Genomic DNA, 27,510 nt, shown 5'->3' with positions numbered 1-27,510 from the left:
CCCAGGTTATTCCAGAAAAAGCAAGTGTTGTGCCTGAACCTTCCAGATTTACAAACTGCCTTCTTTTTCTCTTGCTGGATAAAATGAACCTAAGGCTAAATATACAGTGGATGAATAGAATTTAAAACCATGAAAACCTTGGGTCACTTAACTTATCCTAGTTTACTGACCATTACCTAGGGACCTGACTTCTCTAACAGTTGACCAAGGAAAACAGTATTTACACAGCAAATCCCAACTTCCTGGTTTCGTCCAAAAAGGGCTGTTTAAAGTCTCCAAAGGGCCAAGGGCCTAAAACGAAACAAATTCCGCCCTACACAGAAGAGCAAAGTCAACATCATCCTGTTACGACCTTACTATCGACGACGTGAGCCACCGGCGACCATGCAGCTGTGCCCTTAACGCTGCGCAGCTGCCGCGCGCCTCGACCGGGTGTTTATGGCACACGAGGGGTGGAGAGCGCCCCGCCATGGGGGCGGCCGCCTCAACTACCGCGAGGGCGGGGCGCGCTCCCCAAAAGCTCCCAACTAGTTCCAAGAGCCCCGAAGTCTAACTTCGAGCGTCAGGGGGACCTTAAGACTGTAATTCATCTGGATAATACTGTATAATATTAGACGATGAAATGCCGGGGGGACGCTTGAAAAGCTCCCCAACTAAATGGGAGACGTTTCCGCGGGCCTCGGTAGACATATTTTTCAACTCAGCTAATCTTGTTTACAAACGGAAGCCTTAGATAAACTCCAACCTCGACAAACATTAACTTCAGGGAAAGGCTGTAAAAACCAACTTGCGATAACTCAACAGGTTATGCGCACCCGTCCCGGCCTGCGACCGCCGCTTCCAAAAAGCGAGAGGGGAAGCATCAGGCAATTTCCTCAGCAGGCGGCCCCGGGGCCAGCGGGTGACTGGTCCAAGCCTCAGTTTCCCCCACCCCGCCCGGTCACCTCTGGGTCCGCCCCGAGCGTTCGGCCAGAGACACGCGGAACTTTCTGTACCAGAGCCCAACTTGGGAACCCCAGCCTCGGCAGCGCGCTGCCTCCCACGAACGGGGCTGGCGACCCCCGCAGCCACTTACCCGCCATGGGTGCGCTTTCATGGGTGGCCCCCAGCAGCGCTAGCACCTGCAGCGTCCCCAAGAGCAGCGCGGCCCAAGCACCTCGCGCGCCGAGTCCCATTGTTCCGAGGGCAGGATGCAGCGGCCTCGTGGGTTCCCAGCTGAGGTGGCGGCGGCGAGAGCGGCTCCTCTGCGCAGCCGGCGCAGGCTCTGCTTCCCCTTCGGCCGCGCACGTCTCCCCTCCTGCCGCTTGCCCCCCGAATGACCAAATAGGGCGCAGGAGCGGGGCCTGGAGGGGGCGTCGCGTGCGCAGCCGGGGCGGCGGGGCCGGGCTGGGTGGCGCGGGGGCGGGCTCGGGGTCCTGGGCGTGGCGACTCGGCTCGCGGCCTCCCTCGCAGGCGCGCGCCTGGGAACCCCAGAAGCCGCGAGCGCTTTCCTTTCTCTTCGGAAATGGCAGTTTTGTTGTCCTGGATGAAGGCGAGCGCCGCTGCTTCTCCGAATGCTGAGCACGCTGGCTTCGCGGTGCCCGGAAGGAAGCCTTTGAAGAGTAGTTTTGCGGACAGGGAGGGGACAGGGGTGCGTGCCACTCAGAGTGAGAGGGAGGAGTTGCAGGGCAAAGGCGGGAGAAGGGGGAGATTCTGGAGAGGAACTTGAGGGGATGGGATTCACGCTAAGGAGTCCTGGGCGGTCGGAACTTTCCCCTCGCCTGACCCAGCCTAAGGGGGAGGTGGAGAAAAACAACTCGACAGATTTGTTAATTAAATTCAAACGTAAAACACCTACGATCTTCTTATCCCAGTTGTACCTCATCTTCTCCACGGGTTCCCCGTATCTCTGATTAAGACAAGAGATTAGTGGAGTGGGCGGATGGGGGCGCGCGCAGGAGTTGGTAGCAACTCTCACTGAAATACAGTAGAGCCATGGAAAGCGGGGGCTGCATTAATCCAACCAGCCTCTTCTCTCCTTGTGCCCTGCTGTCCCAGTTCAGATGAAATGGCCAGTTTTGAACAGTTTTTGGCTTGAGTTCCTCTTAAACCCTTGGAGCCAATGCTAATCACTTGTCTTGACTTGAAGTGCTTGTAAAGTCTGCATTTTCATTGTGCTCAGAACTCTGAAGTGACAGGTAGCGACCTGTGGCTAATGCATGAGAATAACAAAGGCTGAGTCCTGGCTTGGGTGGGAACTCTTAGCTGAAGTAGAAGACTGAAGGATCCAGGGAACCTAAAATCACAGTGAATCCCCACCTGCAAAGGTCTTAATGTTGCAGATCTTTGGCACCTGAGCCAGATTTCATCACATAAAGGCCACATGGCAGTTACCTTCTCAAAACTGTGTTATGAGAGGTAGAACTTTCTCACGTCCGGCAAATCCATCATTACAGAGGTCTGGCTGGTCCTAGAGATTAACTGAGACAATCTGTCCTAAATTTATAGAGACTTCCATCTGTGGATTCAATCAGCTAACCTGCAAATGTTTCCCCAGCATCTTATCATGGACAAAAAGCAAGCACTGCACATTTCCGTTTTGGTTACTCTATTTAACTGGGGAATCTGGTTTAGGAATAAACCGTTCTGGTGACTACCCCATTGTCCAAACATTTCACAATCTAGGCCCAACCTGTCTTTCCAGCCTTGGTTCTGTTGCCCATGGAGAAGGGTGCTTTCTGGTTCCCGGCATTTGCATACGTTGTTCTTTCCTTCTGGAGTGCTCTCCTCTATTCTGTTCACCAACCCACAGCTAATACTTCCTTTAAGGCTCAGTGTACTTATAGCCTGGGAATCTGGGGTGGAATAAGAGGTCTGGATGTTTATATCCCCACCACATTCATGTGTTGAAACCTAATCCTCAAGGTGATAATGATAAGATGTGGGACTTGAGCGGGCATAGTGGCTCATGCCTGTAATCCCAGCACTTTGGGAGGCTGAGAAGGGTAGATCGTTTGAGGTCAGGAGCTGAAGACCAGCCTGACCAACATGGTGAAACCCCGCCTCTACTAAAAATACAAAAAATTAGCTGGGCGTGGTGGCACGTGCCTATAATCCCAGCTACTCGGGAGGCTGAGGCACGAGAATCGCTTGAACCTGGGAGGTGGAGGCTGCAGTGAGCCGAGATCACGCCACTGCACTCCAGCCTGGGAGACAGAGTGAGACTTATCTGAAGAAAAAAAAAAAAAAAAAAGATGTGAGGCTTTTGGGAGGTGATTTGGTTGCTAATGAATGGGATTAGTGCCCTTGTAAAGGAGGCCTGAGGGAACTTGTTTCACCTTTCTGCACTGTGAGGTCACAGCAGGAAGACGCCATCTGTGAAGCAGAGAGCCCCCACCAGACACCAAATCTGTTGAGGCCTTGCTCTGTCAACTTCCCAGCCTCCAGAACTGGGACAAATAGATTTCTATTGTTTATAAATTTGTTGATAAAGTATCCCATTTAAGGTATTTGTATTATAGCAGCAGAAACGGACTAAGACAGTGTGGAAAACAAGATATTTACTTACTTGGACAGTTTTTCCCGGGGACTGACCTGTTGGAGACACCTTGAGATCTCTGCTTTCTGATTGCCACACCACAGTGAGTGGGTGTGCCCATCTTTGCTTTGATACTAACAGCTCAGTACTGTGGGTTGCCCATGTTTTTTCTAGTCTGAGGAGAGGAGAAAGAGCAAGGAACTGTGTGGCCTTCCTGCTCTCTTGGAAACTCTATCGGGAGGACTAGCCTCCCAGGGAAGTTGTATCCCCAGTTGTGCCTCAGGTTCAGCCCCCATCACTGTACCAACATTTTACTTTGGTGATGTGAAAAGTTAAAAGAACAGCATGGGCAGCCTTTGGCCATTTATGTCTCTCCTCCTTTCCAGCCTCATGTCTGGATCCCTCTCTGTAACCTCACTAGACCACTCAAAGTTTTCCAAATATGCTGGGGCCTTCCACGCCCCTGTGTTCTTGCTGCTGTTCTTCCCTTTGCCCAAGATGCCCTCTAACCTTTTCTCTTGGGCAGTTTCTACTCCTCTCTCAAGATTCCCTTTGTATCCCATCTCCCCAACCATCTGGGCAGATTTTAGTGCTTGGATCCCTCTGCTCATACATTGATCAGCTGGGTCTCTACCCTTGTTCTCTATAAAATATTCTCCACATAGCAGCCAGTGTGATTCTTTTAAAATATGTCGGATTATGCCATTCCCTTGCCACTTAACAGAGTCCAAAACCATGGCCTGCAAGGCCTATGTGACATGGTCCGTGGTTGCCCTTTCCACTTCATTTTCTACCCTCTCCTTCACTTCTCAGCTCCAGCCTCCTTGCAGCACTTTAGAAATGTGAAGTCAGTTTCCATACCGGAGCCTCTGTAGTTGCTGCTTCCTCACATCCTTCAAGACTGCTCATCTGAGAAAAGCCCTTCTTGAATACCCTAGTTTACAGCTCTGTTTCTCTTTGTGGCATCTAGTGCTATCCATCATTATGTTCATTTATGTGTTTATTGTTTGTCTCTCCTACAAAAATACAAGTTCCATGAGAATAAAAAAGTGAATGTATATTTTGGCCTAGTGCCTATCACATATTGCTACTGGATTCATGTCATACAAATCACTTCCTTTTTTTTTTTTTTGAGACAGAGTCTTGCTCTGTCACCCAGGATGGAGTGCAGGGGCACAATGTCACCTCACTGCAACCTCTGCCTCCCAAGTTCACGTGATTCTTGTGCCTCAGACTCCTGAGTACCTGGAACTATAGGCATGTGCCAGCATGCCTTGCTAACTTTTGTATTTTTAGTAGAGATGAGGTTTCCCCATGTTGGCCAGGCTGTTTTTGAACTCCTGACCTGAAGTGATCCGCCTGCCTTGGCCTCTCAAAGTGTTGGGATTACAGGCGTTAGCGACCGCACCCAGCCTACTTTCTTTTATTTAGAACTCAGATTCCCAGCCTCCATTACAACTGGGCTCAAGAATATAACCTAGGCTTTGCCAGTCAGGCTCATCCATATCAAACTTAAATTCAGGTATGAGCAACCAGAGGAAAGTGGCTCGTTATGGAGCTCCTTGCCTTGCTGGTGTGAATAGCCCTAATAGCCAGGCGGCTGGCTTTGTTGGCAGCACTAGCAGTGACATTAGCTTCTCAGTGGTTGCAACATTGAGTTTCTGATGTAATAGTGATATTGACGGAGAGCTGCAATGGTGATAGTTTTCTCGCTGGGCTAGTTCTGCAGTGGTTTTGTGCATTATTCCCAGAGGCATGGCCCCAGTCCTGAATCTCTACACCTTCCAACACACCTGAGAGCTACCCAATATCTTCAATATAATCCTCTTCTGCTATATCAGCAAGAGTCAGCAGCTTTTCTTTCGTACAACTGAGGATCCTGACTTTGTATGATTGTGCGTCTTTTTCCCCACAGTGAGTTACAGTTTCCTTTAGATGATTCGCTAACTATTTATTGAGTACTTACTATGTGATGGACAATGTCCTAGCCAGAGCTTACAGTATAGTGGCAGGGCAGATGCATACGCGATTACTAGAGTGTAATCAATGCTATGAAGTGATCATGGGAAAGCACACATTGGAGGCACAGTCTACGTGTTCATCTGTATTTGAGGCTCTAATGCACTTCCATCATATAGAAGCATTCAGTTTATATTTGTGGAATGAATTTTGGGTGGAGACAAATAGAGCAGCAAAATGCTGGTGTCCTTCTCCATCAATAATATTCTCTTTGCATCCAACCTGTATTTCCTGTATGTCCGAGTCTTTAACTTAGGGTCACATGAAGGCGGACCAGGAGTTGGAATTATCATTCATTCACTTAGTCAGCGTGCAAATATTTATTGAACACATGGCATGTACCAGGCATTATGCTAGGTGCTGGGAAACAATAGAGAATAACACAAGTCTATCTGCCTCACAAAATGATAGACACCAGTGAGTCCTTTACAAGTTAGTTGGTTTCTACCCACTACCCATAGACACAGAAAGTATTATCGAATGCTGGTTACCAAAGGCTGGGGAGAGAAGAATGGGGAGTTTTGTTTAATGGGTACAGAGTTTTCATTTAATTTTGCAAGACAAAAAGAGTTATGAAGATTGACAGGGGGCGATGGTTACACAGAGTTTGAATGTACATAATACTACTGAGCTGTACACATAAAAATGGCTAAGATGATAGATTTTATGTATATATAACCACAATTGAAAAAAATTACACCCCCACCCCCAAAAATAGAACAATAAATTAAAAAATGTTAAGGGAAAAAACGTGAGTTGGTTTCTAAAAATGAATGGTAAAAGCTGCTTCTGTTATGATTGTAAAGATACAGAGATTTCATGTTTTCTCAGTGAGATTTACTTATATCCCACAGTAAATTTTGATTCATTTTTAAAAAGAAGCAGGTGATAGAGGATGGCTCATCTGGCTTAATGTGCACAGATAATTATCTTCTAGCTATGTATGAATTAGTCTGTTAATAATCAATATTTGCATAAGGAAAGAACCAGAATCTGCCTGGCTTTGAGACTGAAGTAGTTGCAAATAAGGCAAGGCACTGGAGAGATTTAACAAAAGAGAGTAAATTGGCCTGTGTCCATTTCTCTGTTTCTGCCAATTTCCTGTCAACTTCCATTTTAGCAGATTGACAACATGTTATAAACTGTAATTAAGTCTTCACAATGAAAGCTCATTTGCTGGGTATCTTCCCTATTCCTGTACCTCTGCTTCCTTTCCCTTGTATTCTAGAGCCCCTATTTTTCTTGCACTTTCTTCTTCCCTCACCTTTAGGTTTTTCCTTCTTGTTTCCTCCTTTATGGTAGAAACTGCAGACAGAGTGTGAATCTATATAATTAATCAAAAAGAATTTATTGAGTATTTTGTTTTCAACACTTATAGGATTCTTAGATTCAGATGAGCAAAAGTAAAAATAAAACAAGTAAAAGCAAAGATAAAGCAAACAGGCCAGGCATGGTGGCTGACGCCTATAATCCCAGCACTTTGGGATTCTGAGTCAAGAGGATTACTTGAGAGGATTACAAGAGCCCAGGAGTTTAAGAGCAGCCTGGACAACATAGCAAGATCTTATCTCTACAAAAAATAAAAAATTAGCTGTTCATGGTGGTGTGTGCCTGTGGTCCCAGCTACTCAGGAGGCTGAGGTGGGAGGATCACTTGAGCCTGGGAGGTCAAGCCTTCAGTGATCAGTATCGTGCCACTGTACTCCAGCCTGAGTGATGATGATATTCTGTCTCAAAAAAGCAAGCAAACAAACAAAACAAAAAAATAAGCAGAGAGCAATGAACTCTGATGCAATTGGATTTTCCTCTTGAAACGAGATCAGAAAGAGAGAGTTCTGTGTGGACTGAAGCTTGTAAGGATGACTTCTCAGAAAGGGAGAGGGGGAGCTTCGTCTGAATCTGAAGGATTTGGCCAGATGAGAGGTGGTGATGTGAGTTTTCAGTGTCAATTCTAGGCAGGATTATGTTGTGCTCTGAGGACAGTAGGAAGAGGAGAGATGTGAGTTCAGAGGTTTTGTAGGGAGCATGTAGGGAAGCCTCACGGGCCTTTCCAGTGTTAATTAAATCCCGTTGTTTATCAGCTCCTACTTTGACTTTTTTTGTTTCTTCTCTGTAGGAGGTTATAGGAACTCAGACTGTTTTATTTCTCTGTTTAAAGCCACTGCTCTCCACCCCGATCCTTTGGTGTTCTTATTTCTTCAAGTCTACATATGGAGTGAGTTGCAAGTCTCCAGGCCATTCCTCTTTGCTGCCTCTGAACATAACCACTTTCCATAGCAAAAGTTTCATTGCTAATCATGACAGAGAAATTGACAAAAGATAAAATTGCTGTTGTGGAGAAGGTTAAAAAAAGATGAAAGTTGTTAGTCTTAACCCCTGCTCAATATTTTCTGTTGCTCATCTAAAAAATTGGAGAAGTAGGGCTTACCAGTCCATTCATTCAACAAAAATTGAGCAGTTGAACACACAAATACACACACGTATACACACACAAGAAACAACTAGAAATAAGTGCTGAGAAAACACACTGATGTGATGAACAACTGGGTGGTGACTTCAGAATAAGCAGTCAGGGAAGTCCTCTGTAGTAGGTAACAGTTAAACTGAGTCCTTAGAAGTAGCCACGTGAAAACCAGGGGGAAGTACATTTCAACCAGCATAGTGTGTTGGGGGAATAAAAAGAAAGCCAGTGTGTCTCAAGCTCAGTGAATAAGAACAGAGAGGTCCAAGGGGAGATCTGGACCTTTTCAGATGAGGAATTTAGATTTTATTTTAAATATGATGTATGGAAAGAACAGGAACAACAAAACAAAATGTGATGAGAAGCCATTTGAGAGTTGGCAAGTCATCTTATGCTTTATATATTTTTAAAAACATCACACCAGCTTCTATGGAGGACCAAGAGTAGAAACAACCCAGTTATGAGGCTATTGTTGGGGAATTGAACTAGGGTAGAAGTGGTGACAATGGAAGAAGTGAATGGATTTAGGATGTGGATTGAGAGTAGAGTCAACTGGATATGATGGCTGAGGGAAAGAGAAATTAAGCCTCTTAGGTTTGCGGCTTGAACAAGTGGGTGAGTGGCAGCTTCACATCCCATATCCTGGAATACTAACACACACTTTTTGAATTCTGTCCTACTGTCCTTCTGTCATTTCTGAATCTCTTATAGCAACCTTCATCAGGAATGCATACAGAGTTAGCCAAATTGAATACAATATTTCAGTGATCATCTGTTGGTATCTACATGGGTCAAGAGGGAAGTAAGCACTATTGGATGCTCCCTAAGTTCGCTCTCACCCAGGAATACTGCATTTTGAGTATTACTTGTGTTAGCAGTGGTGAATCCATATGGGTCTGTGGCAACCTCAACTCTTGCCTCCTCAGAAGAAAGAATTCGACCAAGGGGCATAAGACAGAGTGAGAGAATGGAGCAAGTTTTGGAGCAGGACTGAAAGTTTATTCAAAAGCTTTAGAGCAGGAATGAAAGAAAATAAAGTACACTTGGAAGAGGGCCAAGCGGGCAACTTGAGAGATCAAGTGTACTGTTTGACCATTGATTTGGAGTTTTATATGTTGGCATTCTGTTGGGGTCTGCATTACTTCTCCCTTTATTCTTCCCTTGTGGGGGTTGTCTGCCTGTGCGGTGGCCTGCTGGCATTTGGGAGGGGCCACATGTGCACTGTGTTTACTGGAGTTGTATGCACGCTCACCTGTGGCGTTTTTCCCTTACCAGTCTAGCGGTCATATACCAGGTATACTTTGCCATTTTGCCTCTTTTTTTTAATTTTTTTTTTAAGGTGGAGTCTCGCTCTGTCGCCCAGGCTGGAGTGCAGTGGCGCAATCTCGGCTCACTGCAACCTCCGCCTCCCGGGTCCAAGCGATTCTCCTGCCTCAGCCTCCCGAGTCACTGGGACTACAGGCCCACCACCATGCCCAGCTAATTTTTGTATTTTTAGTAGAGACTGGGTTTCACCATGTTGACCAGGATGATCTTGATCTCTTGACCTCATGATCTGCCCACCTCGGCCTCCCAAAGTGCTGGGGTTACAGGCGTGAGCCACCGCGCCTGGCCTAAAACCTCTTATTTCTATGAGAGACAAAAGGATGTACTGTGTGATGTCTCATTATGCCCATCATTATACCGATGAGAGACCTCAGCAAAATCCCAGAGGTGAGTGTTGACAGTTTCAAAGGACAGAAGGCCCATGACCTTGCATGTAAAATCGAAAGGTCAGGGTGACACCCTAAAGAGGGGAGGATGGGTAGGCAGTGTTCTCCCTCCTCAAAGAAAATTTTATCATTTTACCCTTATAATTGCCACATATTTTTTCCGGAGACCTTACGTGTAGCCCACCCTCAATAAGTAAATATATTAGAATTTCACTGTGTAATGAGAATAAAAGAAAGGACATTAGATGATAAGCATTTGTGATCTTCTCCTGTCTCCTCCCTTCAGTCCTGAATCCAGTGTCTCCAGCTGAGAGGCTGAGCTTGCCAGCTCCACTTCTGACTGCTCATGGAGCAGAATCAGTGACTGAGGAGAGAAGGGCTGAGTGAAGAAACAAGTGTGAGTGCCAAGATGATGCCAAGGGCTGTGATTTCCTGGCGGGAAGGAAGAAGGAATAGAAGCCAAAGGAAGAAGGATGAAAAGTAAAACCAAGAATCACAAGGAATCAAGTTCGGAGAGAATTTTGGTAGAGATTTTGAGACTGGGGCTTTAAGTCAGCCATGGACATACTGAAGCAAGAGGGATAAAGGGAAAAAAGAATAGGGGGAAAAAAAAAAAGAAGAATGGGTCCAAGGAAGATTTAAGACTACCATTATGGGTTCCAAGTTGAATTCTTTTTAATATTCTTCAAACAATGAAAGTAAAGATTCAAATAACTTTTAAATTACCTTTGATTTCTAAACCAAGTTTCTTGGAATGTGAAAGTTGCCAAGACTGGGCCCTGCAGGGCCTGGGTTGGGCTACTATTGCCTATGGAGATTCTGAGGGTGTTAACCTTAATGATGGCATGAAATCAGTAAAAATCATCCAAAAGCTTTTTTCTGAGCATCTGTTGTATGTGCAGCATTGTATAAGCCATGGAAGAAAAAGCAAAATAGTATAATGTGTGGCCATGCCCCTGCAGGTGTTATATTTAAGTAAATGACACATTTCCACATGGACAAGTAAGTAATAGCACTCCACCAAAACTGTCACCAGACTATGAGGGCTGTCAGTTGGTAGGAAGAAGTACTAACTAAATGTAAAACTTAATATCTATTTTTCCTTATTTGATTTTTAAACTTCACCCCAAAATGTAATAATTTCCTTAAGCTTTAAGATTTTACAATTCCAATAATATATACCAAACAAAAATACCATTCCTAGAAAAAAAAAGTCTGGAAAAAAAGGTAAAGATTAATAGTCATATTTCTGGTTGACCATTCTCTGAGTGATCTTCTTTTTTCCTTTCTACTTTTCTGAGTTCTTCAGCTTTTCTGAAATAATATGTATTGCATTTCAAGGAATTTTTTTAAGCTGTTATTTTAGAATTATAGTTCTAATAATGATAAAAGACATTTTCTGACTATCCTACAATTAGGTACGAGGCTAAAAACAAATATGATCTAATCTACTTTTAGAGCCTAAGCCTGAGGAAGAAAAGGATAAAAGAAAACCACATTCCATGATGGAGAAAAAAGTCTAGAACTTACTCAAATTCTTTCTTCTAAACATATCAAGTGATCTATTTGTAGCGACCCAGTCTTTGCATAGACATTCCAGCCATTTGTCTGATCATCTGGTTTAAATCTTAATGGATTTAACCTTGGAAAGAGGGCTGTGTCTACACTGAGAGTCAAGACACCTGGTTTCTGTTGTTAGCTGTGCATTGCAGCTGACTTCCTGTGTCTATGGTTGAGCTATCTCACTGGCATTGCCCATGGTTCTTCATCTTAAAAATGAGCATTTTACGTACATTGATGATGGGAATGTAAAATATACAGTCACTATGAATACAGTTTGGTGGTTCCTCAAAAAGTTAAATATAGAATTACCCAGTATACATTACCCAGTAATACCCAGTATACCCAGTATACACTATCCAGTAATTCTACTCGTAGGTATAGAATCAAAAGCAGAGATTCAAACATACTTGTACACAAATGTTTTAAGCGTGACCCACAATCTCCAAAAGGTAAAAACAACTCAATTGTCCATCAGAAGATGAATGGATAAAGAAAATGTGGGCCGGCACAGTGGCTCTCATCTGTAATCCCAGCACTTTGGGAGGCTGAGGCGGGTGGATCATGAGGTCAGGAGATCGAGACCATCCTGGCTAACACAGTGAAATGCCATCTCAAATAAAAATACAAAAAATTAGCTGGATGTGGTGGTGGGCGCCTATAGTCCCAGCTACTCGGGAGGCTGAGGCAGGAGAATGGCGTGAACCTGGGAGGTGGAGCTTGCAGTAAGCCGAGATCGCGCCACTGCACTCCAGCCTGGGCAACAGAGCAAGGCTATGTCTCAAAAAAAAAAAGGAAAAGAAAATGTGGTATTCACATATAATGGAATATTAATGAGCCATGAAAAAACGATGTTCTGATACATGCTACAACATGGATGAACCTCGAAAATATTATGCTAAGTGAAATAAGCCAGACACAAAAGGAAATATATTGAATCATTCCATTTACGTTAGGTGCCTAGAATAAGCAAAGTCATAGAAACAAAACAGATTAGAAGTTGTCTGGGACTGGGGGTGGCAATAATTAAAGTTATTGTTTAATGGGTACAGAGCTTCTGTTTGGGGTGACGAAAAATTTTTGGAAATAGCTAGTGGTGGTGGTTGCACAACATTGCATCTGTAATTAATGCCACTAAATTGTGTACTTAAAATTGGTTAATATAGCAAATTTTATGTTATATATTTTACTACAATAAAAAAATGAGAGATTTAACAAGATATTTCTGAAATATCTTTGAACTCATATATATATATATATATACATATATATACACATACATATATATACATATATATATATACACATACATATACATATATATATATACATACATATATTATTATTATTGGTAGACACGGGGTTTCACCATGTTGCCCAGGCTGATGAATTCCTGAGCTCAGGCAATCCACCTGCCTTTGAATTCCAATATTCTGTAATACCACAGGCAAAGGGCTAGTGTAAGAAGAGGGAATTGATCTGAGTCTTGAAGGATGTGTTAAAATAGGGGTCCGCAATCCCTGGGCCGCAGACCATTACCTGTTCATGGCCTGTCAGGAACCAGGCGGCACAGCAGGAGGTGGCAGTGGGCAAGCCATTACCGCCTGAGCTTTGCCTCCTGTCAGATCAGCTGCAGCATTAGCTTCTCATAGGAGCACGAACCCTATTGTGAACTGCACACATGAGGGATCTAGGTTGTGCACTCCTCATGAGCATCTAATGCCTGATTTGAGGTGGAACAGTTTCATCCTGAAACCATCCCCCACCTCTCCGTGGAAAAATTGTCTTCCACAAAACTGGTCCCTGGTGCCAAAAAGGTTGGGGACTTTTGTGTTAGAATTTGTCCACTAGAACGCTTCAAAGATGGGAAAACCCAAAAATGGCAAACAGGAGGCTGCAGGCCACATCCAGCCGGGAGGTAAGTTTTGTTTGGCTTTCACAGTGTTTATCAACACAGCATTTAGGATTTTAAAAAATTGGTTGCTAAAATTTAAAACCCGAGGGTATCGATATAAAAATTCTGATTCCTGGTTTCTCTGGAAACATTGAACGATCTGGTAATACCAGACCCATCCTCTCAACAGGAATTATGAAATGGCTGCTCCCTTTAGGCAGTATTTGAACTCTCCATACTCTCCGTATTGTTTTATTACCAGCTGGCTTCTTAATTTCTGATACTTGCATTTAAATTTCTGATCCCTAACATAAAACAATAATCAGGTAAATTGTTTCTGAGGGCCCTGTCCCTGGGCTGTCAATTTATATAAAGTATTAAATATTTTGTTTTTTTTTTAGTTTCTTTCTTGCCTCATCTACAATATGGAAACAACTCTTCTAGGCTACCACATAGGGCTTCAGATTTCTGTAACTGACACAAATATATGTAAATAATTTTGCGAGCATAGAGTTATAAAGAATACGTAGACTACTCATGCGTGCAGTTCCTGAAGTTGGGTCACTGTTGTCTAGAATAGTTAAAACATTTTATAACTACTTTTATGACCACAAATTTTATTGGTTTTATTTTTCATTTCACAGAAAGTCAAAAGTATTACTTTAGTGTTGAACAAAAAATGCACAGAAGTACCTAAAATAAAAAGAAAAAATCCTTCCTGTTTTACTTCCCTAGGGGTAACCACAATTAGCATTTGAGTGCTTTTCTTTCCAGACCTTTGTTTCCATTTGTGTCTTTGTTTTACTTTTAAGTTTTGCACCTACAATTACATAGATATTTGAATATGTATTTATGTGAACATAGAAACAGAACATATGGGTTTTTCCCGAAAATACATGCTTTGCAACTTGCTTTTAAAAAATTTAACAATATGTCATAATCATTTTTCCATATGTATACATAAATGTATATGCTTCATTGTGATGGCTATGTAGTATTCAGAGCATGCATGTAATTTATTTTAGCACTTCACTTTTGACAGATATTTCAGTTATTTCTGATTTTTACTAATATAAATGCGATGACACTTTTTGGCAATGTGATGGGCAAATGACGGTGTCTCATTTTGTTTAATTTGAACTTCCCTTCTTAATCACTGAGATGGAACATCTTTGCCTATGTTTATTAGCCATTTTTATTTCCTCTCCTGGGAATTATCTGTTTATATCCTGAGTTGCTTACAGAGCTGTGGACATGAAAATAATGTAACCAGAAAATACATGTATGTGGTTATATACTAAGGGATGTTTCAAAACCTCACCCCTGTCTTGGAGTGTATGTTCTTGTTCCTTCCTAGCATGTCAGCTTCCTCTTATTATGGCTTGTAGATTACCAGATTAGCAACGTTTGTTCTTTGTTCAGAACAACTAGCTAGGGGCAACGCGTAATTTACAAAGAAATGCAGAGGTTACAACCTAATGATGCAAAGAGAAATAATGGATATAAAACATACATGGAGCAAATCTAACAAAAGATAATGAAAATTGCTTTCTTTTGAGCAGTGCTTTGCAGTGTTAAAGAAGATGTGTATATAAATAGCTAAAATATTAAGCAAAAAGGTAAGTGCTATAGCATTGTAATAGGGATTCCAGGGGAAATAGATGTAAGTTGAGAGTGTGGGGACTGGTATTGTGGAACCAGAAAGAATTCCAAGAAGGATGGTAGAGAGATAAAAGATGGGATGGAAAGCCTTCTTCGAAGTGGAAGATAAACAATGTGAAGAGAAAGGACAAAAGAAGGACCAGCACCCATTTAGCACAGCATTTAGAATGCCTGGGAAGTGACACAGGAGTGAAGACTCCCCTATTAACCTTCTTTCTTCTGAGCACCATACTCCTGTTAAGTCAATCTGAAGGCTGTGTGATTTTTATCAGCCGTATCTCACTAGTGGTTTATCTGGGGTTTGAGATGAACTGAAATCTTCTAATGTTTCCACGCAGACATTGTCTCTGACCACAGGAGGAATACGCTACATGTGAACCATTCTAACCCTGATTTTTAGTCACCATGACATCCATTAACTCATTGAGTCCTTTATTATCTAATGTGACTGCATTCCAAAGTTAGGTATTGTCCTCCCAGTATGCATTAGGGCTGTGGTAGGTAATAGGGAGACAAAGGTGAACATGGCAGGTTTCCTCCCTTATGTAACCTCAAGTTTATCGCAGGTGGGATAAGTGGAGTACTTAGATACTTAGCTAGAACACGTGAGTACCCTAGTCTCAGAGGTAGTATGTCCGGATTTGAATCTGTTTCAAGGCCTGATCTTCACTCTCATTAATAAAGGTTAGCCTGCAAAGGTTCTCTACCACTTGTATGAGTCTGGTGGGACAGAATACTCATACATACCAAGTTAGGCAAACAGATTTAATACTCACAGATAAGCAGCAAGGATAAACCGAAGCCTAGGATCCCTGACAAGCTGGTCCTCCAGAGCTCGGGAAAGCCATCCAGGGTGGGTGGAGTCTCATCTGCACAGACCCCATGTCACACTACAGCTAAGGACACCAAAAGCACACCACCCTGGGCTTTTACATCCTGGGTGCCACCGGGCTTGCTGAGCTCAAGTGTTGCAGAATATAGCCCGGTGGTTCCAGGCCTTTTTCCTTATCTCAGGATGTCATATTCTCAGTGCATTCTGTAAGAAATCTGGGTGGGTCAAGGTCATCCAGAGACCTGTCCTGCATAGCCTTGTTGGGAAGGACCAACAGGTGGCTTGCTGGTGCCTGAGACACAAAAGACTGGTGAGATGAGCTGAGAATGGGAGGTGATAATTCACATTCTCATTCAGGGAAGCCTTGGCTTTTATTTATATTATATTTTATTGTACCTGTTTACAGAAGATCAGTATGCCTTAGCAGATGGAGGAAGTTTTACTTACACTTAAAATATTTTTTTTTTCTTGTTGAACCAGTTAGTTCACATGGCCCTCTGGCATACTAGAAAGGTGGAGTGGCTCTAATAATGGTGGCATTATAATAGAATCTAACTGGACATCTGTTACTTCTTTCAGGGTTCATGTTGTTCAGATTATTTTGTTTTGTATTATCTTGTTTTATTGCTAGCTGTAAATTGTAAATGTTACAATAACAAACTGACCCAGGGTGAGAACAATTTTCAACTTGCTGGATTTCTATATAAATAATACAATCTGTGTATCTCCCACATCGGTTTGCTCAGATAGTTTATAAAACACCAATAAAATGTCTGACTTCAGGATTAAGGAAGCTGTGTAGTATGGTGGTTAGACATTTGGTAAGTGTTGGAAGGTAAGGCTTCTGATCTCATTTCTGCCACTTCTAATTGTGGAGCACAAACCACAAATTTATTTCCTCTTAGGTAAAATAGGGAGAGTTCAATTGAGAAGGGTGTCCTTAGTGTCCCATCCAGCTGCCAAAAACAACAGCCACCCCGGAACCAAACCCATGACTTCAAGAGACACAAGTGTGTGCTGACCCCAGAGATGCATGGCTGCATATCTTCCTGGTTATACATTTGCTGTGCCACCTGACAGCATGACCTTCAATTTGTCCTCTCCTCTATCTACAAGCTTAAGTCCCTTAGCTTCTTGGAACTTCCATTTCTTCAACTGTAATATAAGGAAAATAATAGTACTGTTACCGGAATGGGGTCCTGATCAAAACTCCAGAGAGGGTTCTCAGATCTCACATGAGAAACAATTCGAGGAAAATTCATATGGCAAAGTGAAAGTAAGTTTATTAAGAAAGTAAAGGAATAGCAAGCAGGCTCTGTGGTGCAATGGATAGCGCATTGGATTTCTAGCCTAAATCAAAAGAGATTCAAAGAAAGTAAAGGAATAGAGAATGGCTACTCCATAGACAGAGCAGCCCTGACGGCCTCTGGTTGCCCATTTTTATGGTTATTTCTTGATTATTTGTTAAACAAGGGGTGGATTATTCATGCCTCCTGTTTTTAGACCATATAGGGTAACTTCCTGACATGCCCATGGCATTTGTAAAGTGTCATGGTGCTGGTGGGAGTGTAGCAGTGAGAACGACCAGAGGTCACTCTCATCACCATCTTGATTTTGGTGGGATTTAGCAGGCTTCTTTACTGCAACCTGTTTCATTAGCAAGGTCTTTATGACCTGTATCTTATGCTGACCTCGTGTATCATCCTGTGACTAAGAATGCCTTAACTTACTGGGAATGTGGGCTAGCAGGTCTTAGCGTTATTTTATCAAACCCCTATTTAAGATACAATTGCTCTGGTTCAAGCACCTCTGACAGTACCTCTGTCATAGGGGTGCCTCGTGGTCAGAACAAATTTATAGACAAAAATGTAATGTGGTGTACAGAAATTGGAAGTGAGGTACAGAAACAGCTGGATTGGTTACAGCTCAGCATTTGCCTTATTTGAACACAGTTTGAACACTCAGCAGTAAATGACTGGTTGAACCATGGCTGCTGGGATTGGCCAAGACTCAGCGATTATTACAGGCACATACTCCTAAGTTAGGTTTTCAGTCTTGCCTACCTATTAAGTTAGGTAGCAGTTCATCCACAAGGACTCAAATATAAAGGTATGGAGTCCTTCTCAGGCCATGTTTAGTTTGCTTGGACACACTAAATAAAGAAGACATTTTTGAAATGAAAACAGTGAAATTCCAGACGAACAGTAAATAGAACTACCAGTCAGTGAGTCATTTTTCTTGGCTGACCCACAGTGAAAATGCATAAAAACACTGGAGAAAGTATAATATAAAATGACATTTAATGAAGAAGTCTTCAATAAATCGATGAGGAAGTTAGGATTTTTCAGAGGCTAAAAAGTAAGTGAAAGCAGAAACACAAAAAGGTCAAAGAGGTTGGCTTTTACCATGGAGACATTTACCAAAGCAAACTCTGGTTTTCTTCCTTGAGAAGCACAAATGACCTAGAGCCAAGGCTTGTTACGGTAGGTAGCCAGGCAGACATGAACAGGGCCGGAGAGGCCCCCCGTCATCAGCAATGTCTGGCAACCATCAGGTGATGGTCAGGCGGTAGTTAAACTGCCTCTGCAAAATAACAATTTGTTGCAGCCAGCGCCAGGGAAAGGCAGTCTCCCAATAGATAGAAACACCTGAAACTGGTGATCAGCATCTTCCCAGTGGAGTTGGGCGGGCGGGTTCACACATGTTCACCAAGCAGCAAAATGGCAGAGTTTAACTGGTATAAGACCTTCTAGGAACACTCGACTGGTAGGGGAAGTATGCCTCAAGTGAGCATGCGTACAACTCCAGTAAACACAGTGCACAAGCGGCCCCTCTCAAGTGCTGGCAGGTCACCGTGCATGTGGAATGCCAACGTACAAGACCTCAAGTTGAAGGTCAAACCACGCACTTGATCTCTCAAGTCACCTGCTTGGCCTCTTCCAAGTATACTTTACTTCCTTTTGTTCCTGCTCTAAAACTTTTAAATACAGTTTCACATCTGCTTTAAAACTTGCCTGGATCTGTCCTTATGCTTTATGCCCCTCAGTCAAATTCTTTGTTCTGGGGAGGCAAGAATTGAGGTTGCTGCAGACCCAAACGGATTCAGATTCACTACTGCTAACAGACTCGCCTGAATTGAGGGTGGAATAGCAGACCCCTGTCAAACCTAGAAGACATAAAAGGTGAAAGTGCTGATGTCTTCTTGGATTTCTTCTTCTCCCTTTTCTTTTGGAAGCAAATTGTTCAGGAAGTCCTCTTCATTCGGTAATCCAGTCATTGCTCCTGATCTTCAACCCTTCAGGCATTGACACCCTCCACCAGCGAAAATCTCACTTACATGTGGAATCTTAAAAAAAAAAGTCAAATATACAGAGAGAAAAAAAAATTGTGGTTGTGGTTACCAGGGGAAGGGCAGGGGTTGGGAGGAGAGAGGAAATGGAGACAGGTAGGTTAGAGTTTACAAAGTAGCAGATGTGTAGGATGAGCAAATCTAGATATCTAATGAAGAACATGAAGTCTATAGTTAATAAAATTGTGCTTTATTTGGGAATTCTGCTAAATGAGTAGATTTTAGCTCCTCATCACACATACACACACACACAAATGGGTAACTGCATGAGATGATGGATATGTTAATTTGCCTCACTATAGTAACTGTATTACTATCTATATGTATCCCACAACATTATGTTGTATGCCTTAAATACACATACACAATAAAATTTATTTAACACAATTTAAAAAAATAAAGTCATGGGTATTGGAGTATGTTTAGATTTGCACAATTTATAGCATGTGGTAGGTACTCAAAATATATTAGTTTTCTCCATCTTCAACTAGAAAACAGAGGAGATTGTAATGTTAAAGATGCTTGAGAAAGAATGTTACACATTAAAAGCAGAATTTTAAGAATCTTAATGTAACAGCAGTGTTGGAAAGAAAAGCATTAGAGAATAGGATAGTGTTAGGACACAGTTTAGGACGTTGCTTTTCAAACTATTTCTGATGAGGAGCCTCTTTCTTTGTCTCTCTTTCTCTCTCCTTCTTTCCTTCCTTCTTCCCTTTCTTTCTTTCTTTTCGCCTGCCCGCCCGCCCGCCTGCCCTGCCTGCCTGCCTGCCTGCCTGCCTGCCTGCCTTCTCTCTCTCTCTTTCTTTCTTTCTTGTTGCCCAGGCTGGAATGTAATGGCGCAATCTTGGCTCACCGCAACCTGTGCCTCCCAGGTTCAAGTGATTCTCCTGCCTCAGCCTCCCGAGTAGCTGAGATTACAGGCATGTGCTACCACGCCTGGCTATTTTTGTATTTTTGGTAGAGACAAGGTTTCTCCATTTTGGTCAGGCTGGTCTCAAACTCCTGACCTCAGGTGATTCATCTGCCTCAGCCTCCCAAAGTCCTCAGGCATGTGCTACCACGCCTGGCCTCTTTCTTTCTTTTTTAATCTACTGCAGGTCACCTGTAAGATACAATTAAAACTTACTAGCAAAATGAAATTTAAACCGGCATAGGGAAACACAAGCCTAGTGTTCTATTTTTGGATCCAACCAACAGACATAAAATTACTTTGTCAAATCGCTGTCAATTCTTCTGACAACTCCCAATTTCTGTACTTGCCTTGGACTGGGAACTAGCTGTTCATGGAAGGGCACTGCTCTACAGTAGCACTGGCCAGGAGCTGGTGCAATAATCCCTCTGTCAATGCCCTCCAGCCAAAGACCAACAGGAGCACACCTATTATTGATCAAGTTGGGTTTGTGAAATCACTTTGCAATAATTTTAAGTGAGAAAATTATGACAGTGAAAGAGATCTGATCTAACCAACTTCCATCTTGCCTTTAACGTTCAAACTGCCCTTAATCATTCCTGGGCTTAGGCCAAGATAACTTTGGGAGACATTTAGTTTACAGTTTAAATGATAATAGCCTTTGACCAAAACTAAACCACTTTGGTAAAGCTTATGAAAGGCCACTAGGTTAGGAGGCTGTGAGGAGCCTAAATTCGGCTAAGGGATAGATGCAAACATTACCAGCCATTATTCCGGAGGTCACAGATTTGCAACTTTTCCAATTACTCCTGCAGATAACATCACCATTGTAGAATTTAAGATTGGCCTTTTGAGATGTCTTTTCAGGTTTTTGCATTTCTGATGACCAATGGGTTCACCTGGACCCACCAAACCTCACCAACAGGGCCTGCCAAACTATACTTGAAAAGCCCTGGCCTCCAAATTTTCATGGCAATTGATTTGAGTAATAACTCTGTCTCCCATGTGTGGTGGCCAGCATCATGTCAAACTCTTTCTTTATTGCAACGTCATGGTCACAGTGAAGTGGTTTTGTCTGTGCAGTGGGCGGGAAGAACCTATTAGCAGCAGAATGTATCCTAGTGACACGGCACTGAGGTATGTTAGCTGCGGCAAATCCATATGGGTCTGCAGCAACCTCAATTCTTGCCTCTTCAGAAGAAAGAATTCCATGGAGGGGCATAAGGCAGAGTGAGAGACCAAGGAAAGTTTTAGAGTAGGAGTGAAAGTTTATTAAAAAGCTTAAGAGCAGGAAAGAAAGGAAATAAAGTACACTTGGAAGAGGGCCAAACAGGTGACTTGAGAGATTGTAACCGCCCAAGGGGTTCACCTTGCCCGCTTCCTAGACAGAGCTGATCCATCAAGACAGGGGAATTGCAATAGAGAAAGACTAATTCACACAGAGCTGCCTGTGCAGGAGACCAGAGTTTTGTTTTTGTTTTTGTCTTTTTTTGAGACAGAGTTTCACTCTTGTTGCCCAGGCTGGAGTGCACTGGCGTGATCTCGGCTCACCACAATGTCCGCCTCCCGGGTTCAAGCGATTGATTCTCCTGCCTCAGCCTCCCAAGTAGCTGGGATTACAGGCACACGCCACTACGCCCATCTAATTTTGTATTTTTAGTAGAGATGGAGTTTCTCCATGTTAGTCAGGCTGGTCTCGAAATCCTGACCTCAGATGATCTTCCCGCCTCGACCTCTCAAAGTGCTGGGATTACAGGCATGAGCCACCGCACCCGGCCAAGACCAGAGTTTTATTATTACTCAAATCAGTCTCTCGAAGCATTGGCGGAGCAGAGTTTTTAAGGATAACTTGGTGGGTGGGGAGAAGCCAGTGAGCCAGGAGTGCTGATTGGTCAGAGATGAAAAATAATAGGGAGTCGAAGCCATCTTCTTGTACTGAGTCCATTCCTGGGTGGGGCCACAAGATCAGAAGAGCCAGTTTATTGATCTGGGTGGTGCCGGCTGATCCATCAAGTGTAGGGTCTGCAAAACATCTCAAGCGCTGATCTTAGGAGCAGTTTAGGGAGGGTCAGAATGTTGTAGCCTCCAGCTGCATGACTCCTAAACCATAATTTATAATCTTGTGGCTAATGTTAGTCCTACAAAGGCAGTCTAGTCTCCAGGCAAGAAGGAGGTCTGCTTTAGGAAAGGGCTGTTACTTTCTTTGTTTAAACTATAAACTATAAACTAAGTTTCTCTCAAAATTGGTTCAGTCCATGCCCAGGAATGAACAAGGAAAGTTTGGAGGTTAGAAGCAAGATGGAGTCTGTTAAGTTAGATCTCTTTCACTGGCTCAGTCATAATTTTGCAAAGGTGGTTTCAAGATCAAGTGCAGGGTTTGACCTCTTGACTTGGTTTTATATGTTGGCATACTTCCAGGGCTTTGCATTACTTCTGCCCTGATTCTTCCCTTGGGGCGTGCGGTCCACATGCGCAGTGCCCTGCCAATGCTTGGGAGAGGCTGCATACATAGTGTGTTTACTGGAGTTGTACGCATGCTCACTTAAGTCGTTCTTCCCTTACCAGTAGAGTGTTCCTAGACGAAGGTCCTATAGCAGTTAAGCTCCACCATTTTGCCTCTTAGTGCACATGCTTGGACCCATTTGCTCAGTTCCTAAGATCTTATTGGAAAGTTGCTGATCACCAGTTTCAGATTTTTTTCTACCTATTGGGGAACTGCCTTTCCCCTGGCACTGGCTGTGAACAATTATCATTTTAGAGAGACAGTTAACAACCACCTGACCATCACCTGATGATTGCCTGACATCCCCGGTGGTGTTGGGGGTGGGGGTCCTCTGTTGCCCTGCTCATGTCTGACTAGTTACCTACTGTAACAAGCCCATTAGGTGGTTACGTTCATAGCAAGGCAGATTGCACATCCTGGGACATCTTAGTAGAAGCCAGTGAGAAAGGCTTATTTTAGGATTTGGGCTTGTATTAGGTGATACTGCGAAGTGGAGCTTTGCCTGGATTGGTTTCTGTCAAGGGAGCAGAGGCAATTTTATGACTGGGTGTTTTAACAAATCTTATTGAAGGGAGCAGGAATAAACTGAGTCTAAAGCTTTAATTGGCAGAGGCAAGATCCTCTCATATTAGCTAGGATGGGGGATATTTTGGTTATTTTTGTGGTTTGGACATGTTTGTTTTTCTGTTCAGACCTGATGATGGAGTGCTCTTGTTTTTGTCATAATCACGGAGTGCTCTGATCTGATGTTGATGTTCAGTGAAACTGTTTATGTTCCACACCAAGGCCTAAATGTGAGTGCCAGGCCAACTTCCAGTTGTCAGGGGCTGCTTTTTCCTTTCTTACCTCTGTGTGGTCATATAGTTCTTGCAAGGGTAAAACCATTGGAAGGATAAAGGAACAAAATGTGGTGGATTGCTATAGAGGACTAGCAATGATCCTCAAACTTTGATGTGCATCAGAATCTCCTGGCAGACCTATGAAGATATGGGGCTGCCCCCCCACAAGAGTTTCTGATGCAGTAGGTCTAATGTGAGACTTGAAAATTTGCATTTCTAACCAGTCCCCAGGTGTTGTCTATGCTACCAGACCACACTTTGAAAACCACTGAAGTAAATGGAAGTATCAAAAGTGAGGATGATTACAGTGTAAGAAAACTGACCCAATAGAGTTATCTGCAATTCCCAAGATAAAAATCTAGAGTGGGCCAGGTGCAGTGTCTCATGCCTGTAATCCCAACACACTGGGAGGCCGAAGCGGGTGGATCATCTGAGGTCAGGAGTTTGAGACCAGCCTGGCCAACATGTTGAAACCCTGTCCCTACTAAAAATACAAAAATTAGCCGGGCATGGTGGCACATGCCTGTAATCCCAGCTACTCGGGAGGCCAAGGCAGAAGAATTGCTTGAACCCAGGAGGCAGAGGTTGTAGTGAGCCGAGATCGCACCACTGCACTCCAGCCTGGGTCACAAGAGTGAGATTCCATCTCAAAAACAAAAAAAAATGTAGAGTGGTCTCTATGTTACTCTCTAATGCAATTCTAACACTGTATGATTGTGCATTTTCCTATTTTAAATTACCAGTCTTTCAGAGGGAATAGCATATAGGAAGATTCTTCCCAAAATAATTTGTGCAAATTGTTGACAGCCGAAGTTTGTAATGCATGTAAAAGTAAAACTTTTATGTGTTTATTGTTCATTTTCCAGGAAGTTCTCAGTTACAAATAGGCAGATTTATTTTAGGGAAACGGATTAGTAAAACCAGTTTTCCACTAGATTATTTACAAATTGTCTTACTATACGTTATACATATTACATGCAAAGGAGGCCTTATAATCCTTTTTTAACTATTCTCTCATCAATATTAAGATAGAATTCTTTAAAAGGAACATGACTGCTCACCCTTTTGAAGTGTTTAAATGTCTTTACTAAAAATGTGACATTTTCTCCTTGATTTGGTTTACTTTTTCCTGAAAAAAGTGAACACAGTGAAAGGAGGTGATAAATAGGGATGCAAATGGGTTATCCTTTCTTGTTCTGAAAAATTAGTTTTAAGTTTATTTTTCTCTCTATAGGAGATAAAAGAAGTGTGACATGGATCACTTATGGTTTAAGCTGAATTGCCTCTGTCTTATAATTTTTACTGAGATTCAGTCTATGTTTGACCTAAAAAATTTAAGTATCATAAAAGAGTTTATATAAGAACTTAATATAATTTTCTATAGCTCTTTTAATAAGTTGTAAACTATTTTATTAACCCTTTCTTTTAAAGGCTACCAAGAAGCTGATAATTCATGAGAAACAGATAAAATGACTATAAATTATTCCTCTCAAATAGGACACTTGGCCCTCTTTCTAAAATAATTTCATCATCTCTTTAGAGAGAAGAAATAGTCTTTGGCAGGGAGCTAGATCTTGCAAATCTAACAGGGGGTTTTCCGTGTTGCATCAGAATAAGAATTCAAATAGAATAAGATAATTAACTTGAAATTCTAGGCTTGGGTCCACTCCTGACTATCTACTGGACCAGGAGCCGGTCTTGTGCCTTGCTCTGATGAGTAATTAACTTCAGTTTCTTCATTTGTGAAGTAAAGGGCGTAGACTAGATCATCTTTTGGGATTCCCTGAGCTCTGAAATGTTTACACTGTTAGAATAGGCCTAAGGCTATCAGTTTCAATTATGTTGTACTCATCTGTTTCACAGCTCTTCTTGAATATTTTGTTCAATATCAGAAGGATATTGAGAACAGGGCATGTAAGGAGATGGTGAAAGGTCTAGGAACATATTAGTAAGAATTGGAGGAACGGAGCTTGGAAAAGTGGTTCAGGGTGGGAGAGGTATGAGATCTTTTTCTCTGAAAAATATGGAATCTCTCATGTGAAGAAGGCAAACATGTATTCCAAGAACAATGGGTGAAACTTGCAAGGAGAAAATTTCAGTTCCTATATACCCCTTTATCTCCAACTTCCAGTCCCTGATCCTCCAGAAGATCTTTTGATCTCTGGGCCACTGGCTTAAATTCTCCTCCTCAAAATCCAGTCCCACCTCCTCAACAAATTTTTATGTAAGTTCTAAAACTCCAACTTCCCTAGAAAATCCTTTAAACATCAACTGCCTGCTTTATCTTTCCTTTCCTTGCAAAATTTTCAGAGAGCACTCCAGCCTGATCTCTAGGCTCAGAGTACACAGGTCACTTGTGTCAATGCTGACAGCCAGGAAATAAACCTGGCACAGGCCCTAGTACGTGCAGCTAGTCTTGCTTTGCTGTACCTTACAACTCCTCCTACTTCCTGGTGTTCTGTAATCAGACTCCTCAGCCACAGACCTTCCTATACAATGCCTCCTGTGAATATATCCTGGATCCCTACTGCAAAGAATTCATGTCCCTTGGACAGAAACAGATCTTCTAAATTACAAAGCCCTTTTTTCTCCACTTTTGAAAGAGCCTATCAAATTTAGAGAGGAGTTAGAAAGATTAGTGGCCATTTATAACCCCATTCATAAGAACCTCCACTGGCTACTAAGGGGTGTTCTTTCCACCCATGATTATACTGTGGTTATCAGACATTCCAGAAAGCCCCCAAATGAATGTCTTACCCCTAGAGGGAACAAGTGGCCAGAACTTCTCCCAGGTCCTCCTACAATTGACCAGGAAATGGCTGAGTTATGGGGCCTGGTAGGGACAATATTAGAGGCCTTTTCCTCTAAGGTGAAGTGGTCTAGGGTTGAATTATGTACTCAGAAGAAAGGCGAACATCTTAAGGCCTATATGGAATGATTTATACAAACTTTTGAAAGGTTCACTGCATTAAATCCTGAAGTCCTAGGACATAAAAAATTTTTAAATTCTGCCTTGGTTAGAAATCACCCTGATACAAAGAGGCAAATCCAAAATAGTGTCATTGGCTGGACAGGTCATTCTCTGAATGTTATTATAGAAGGAGCTATGCAATTCTTTAAAAATAACTTGCAGGAAAATAAGAGGAAAAAGGGATTAAAGTCAATAGTACTTGCTTTGAAAATTGAATTGATTCTCCTTCCTTCCTTCCTTCCTTCCTTCCTTCCTTCCTTCCTTCCCCTTTCCTTTCCTTTCCTTTCCTTTTCCTTTCCTTCCCTTTCCCTTTCCCTTTCCCTTTCGTTTCCCTTTCCTTTCCCTTTCCCTTTCCCTTTCCCTTTCCCTTTCCTCTGTGGCCCAGGCTGGAGTAAACTCGGCTCGCTGCAGACTCCCTGCGTCCAGCTCCCGTGATTCTCCTGCCCTGGCCTGCGGGCTGCCTGGGATTGCCGCCGCGCGCCACCACCCCTCCCTGGTTTTTCTCCTTTGGCTGGAGGCACGGTTTCACCATGTCGGCCAGGCTGGTCTCCAGCTCCTGACCTCCAGTGCTCTGCCCGCCTCGGTCTCCCGAGGTGCTGGGACTGCAGACGGAGGCTCGCTCATTCGGTGCTCGGTGTTGCCTGGGCTGGAGTGCGGTGGCGTGGTCTTGGCTCGCTGCAGCCTCCACCTCCCAGCCGCCTTCCTTGGCCTCCCAGGGTGCTGGGATTGCAGCCTCTGCCCGGCTGCCGCCCCGTCTGGGAGGTGGGGAGCGTCTCTGCCTGGCTGCCCATCGTCTGGGTTATGAGGAGCTCCTCTGCCCGGCCGCCCCGTCTGGGAGGTGAGGAGCGCCTCTGCCCGGACGCCACCCCGTCTAGGAAGTGAGGAACGTCTCTGCCTGGCCGCCTATCGTCTGGGATGTGAGGAGCGCCTCTGCCCGGCCGCCCGTCTGGGAAGTGAGGAGCCCCTCTGCGCGGCCGCCCCGTCTGGGAAGTGAGGAGCGCCTCTGCCTGGCCGCCCCTTCTGGGATGTGAGGAGCTCCTCTGCCCGGCCGCCACCCCATCTAGGAAGTGAGGAGCGTCTCTGCCCGGCCGCCCCGTCTGGGAAGAAGTGAGGAGCGCCTCTGCCCGGCCACCCATCGTCTGGGATGTGAGGAGAGCCTCTGCCCGGCCGCCCCGTCTGAGAAGTGAGGAACCCCTCTGCCCGGCCGCCACCCCATCTAGGAAGTGAGGAGCGTCTCTGCCCGGCCGCCCCGTCTGGGAAGAAGTGAGGAGCGCCTCTGCCT

The 27,510-nt window shown here is 43.5% G+C and overlaps 1 protein-coding gene and 2 long non-coding RNA genes across 3 annotated transcripts in view; 2 read left to right on the top strand and 1 right to left on the bottom strand.

Moving 5' to 3' along the window:
* Positions 1 to 1,590, bottom strand: part of TMEM123 (transmembrane protein 123) — a 57,668-nt gene extending 56,078 nt beyond the window's left edge. Inside the window, exon 1 of the mRNA XM_012495908.2 lies at positions 1,076 to 1,590. Within this exon, the coding sequence (XP_012351362.2) occupies positions 1,076 to 1,175 (100 nt within the window). The 5' untranslated portion in view covers positions 1,176 to 1,590. The remainder of the gene's footprint in view (positions 1 to 1,075) is intronic.
* Positions 1,471 to 10,585, top strand: LOC105737604. The gene is made up of 2 exons (XR_001113298.2): positions 1,471 to 1,601; positions 9,995 to 10,585. It is a non-coding gene; the product is annotated as an uncharacterized LOC105737604 (long non-coding RNA).
* A 5,293-nt stretch (positions 10,586 to 15,878) lies between these two features.
* LOC115830486 overlaps positions 15,879 to 27,510 on the top strand; it is a 33,644-nt gene continuing 22,012 nt past the window's right edge. Inside the window, exon 1 of the long non-coding RNA XR_004026038.1 lies at positions 15,879 to 15,989. This is a non-coding gene — a long non-coding RNA (uncharacterized LOC115830486). The remainder of the gene's footprint in view (positions 15,990 to 27,510) is intronic.

Source organism: Nomascus leucogenys, chromosome 15, assembly GCF_006542625.1.
Source record: "Nomascus leucogenys isolate Asia chromosome 15, Asia_NLE_v1, whole genome shotgun sequence".
Taxonomy (NCBI): Eukaryota; Metazoa; Chordata; class Mammalia; order Primates; family Hylobatidae; genus Nomascus; species Nomascus leucogenys.
This window is presented reverse-complemented; position numbering and strand designations above follow the sequence as displayed.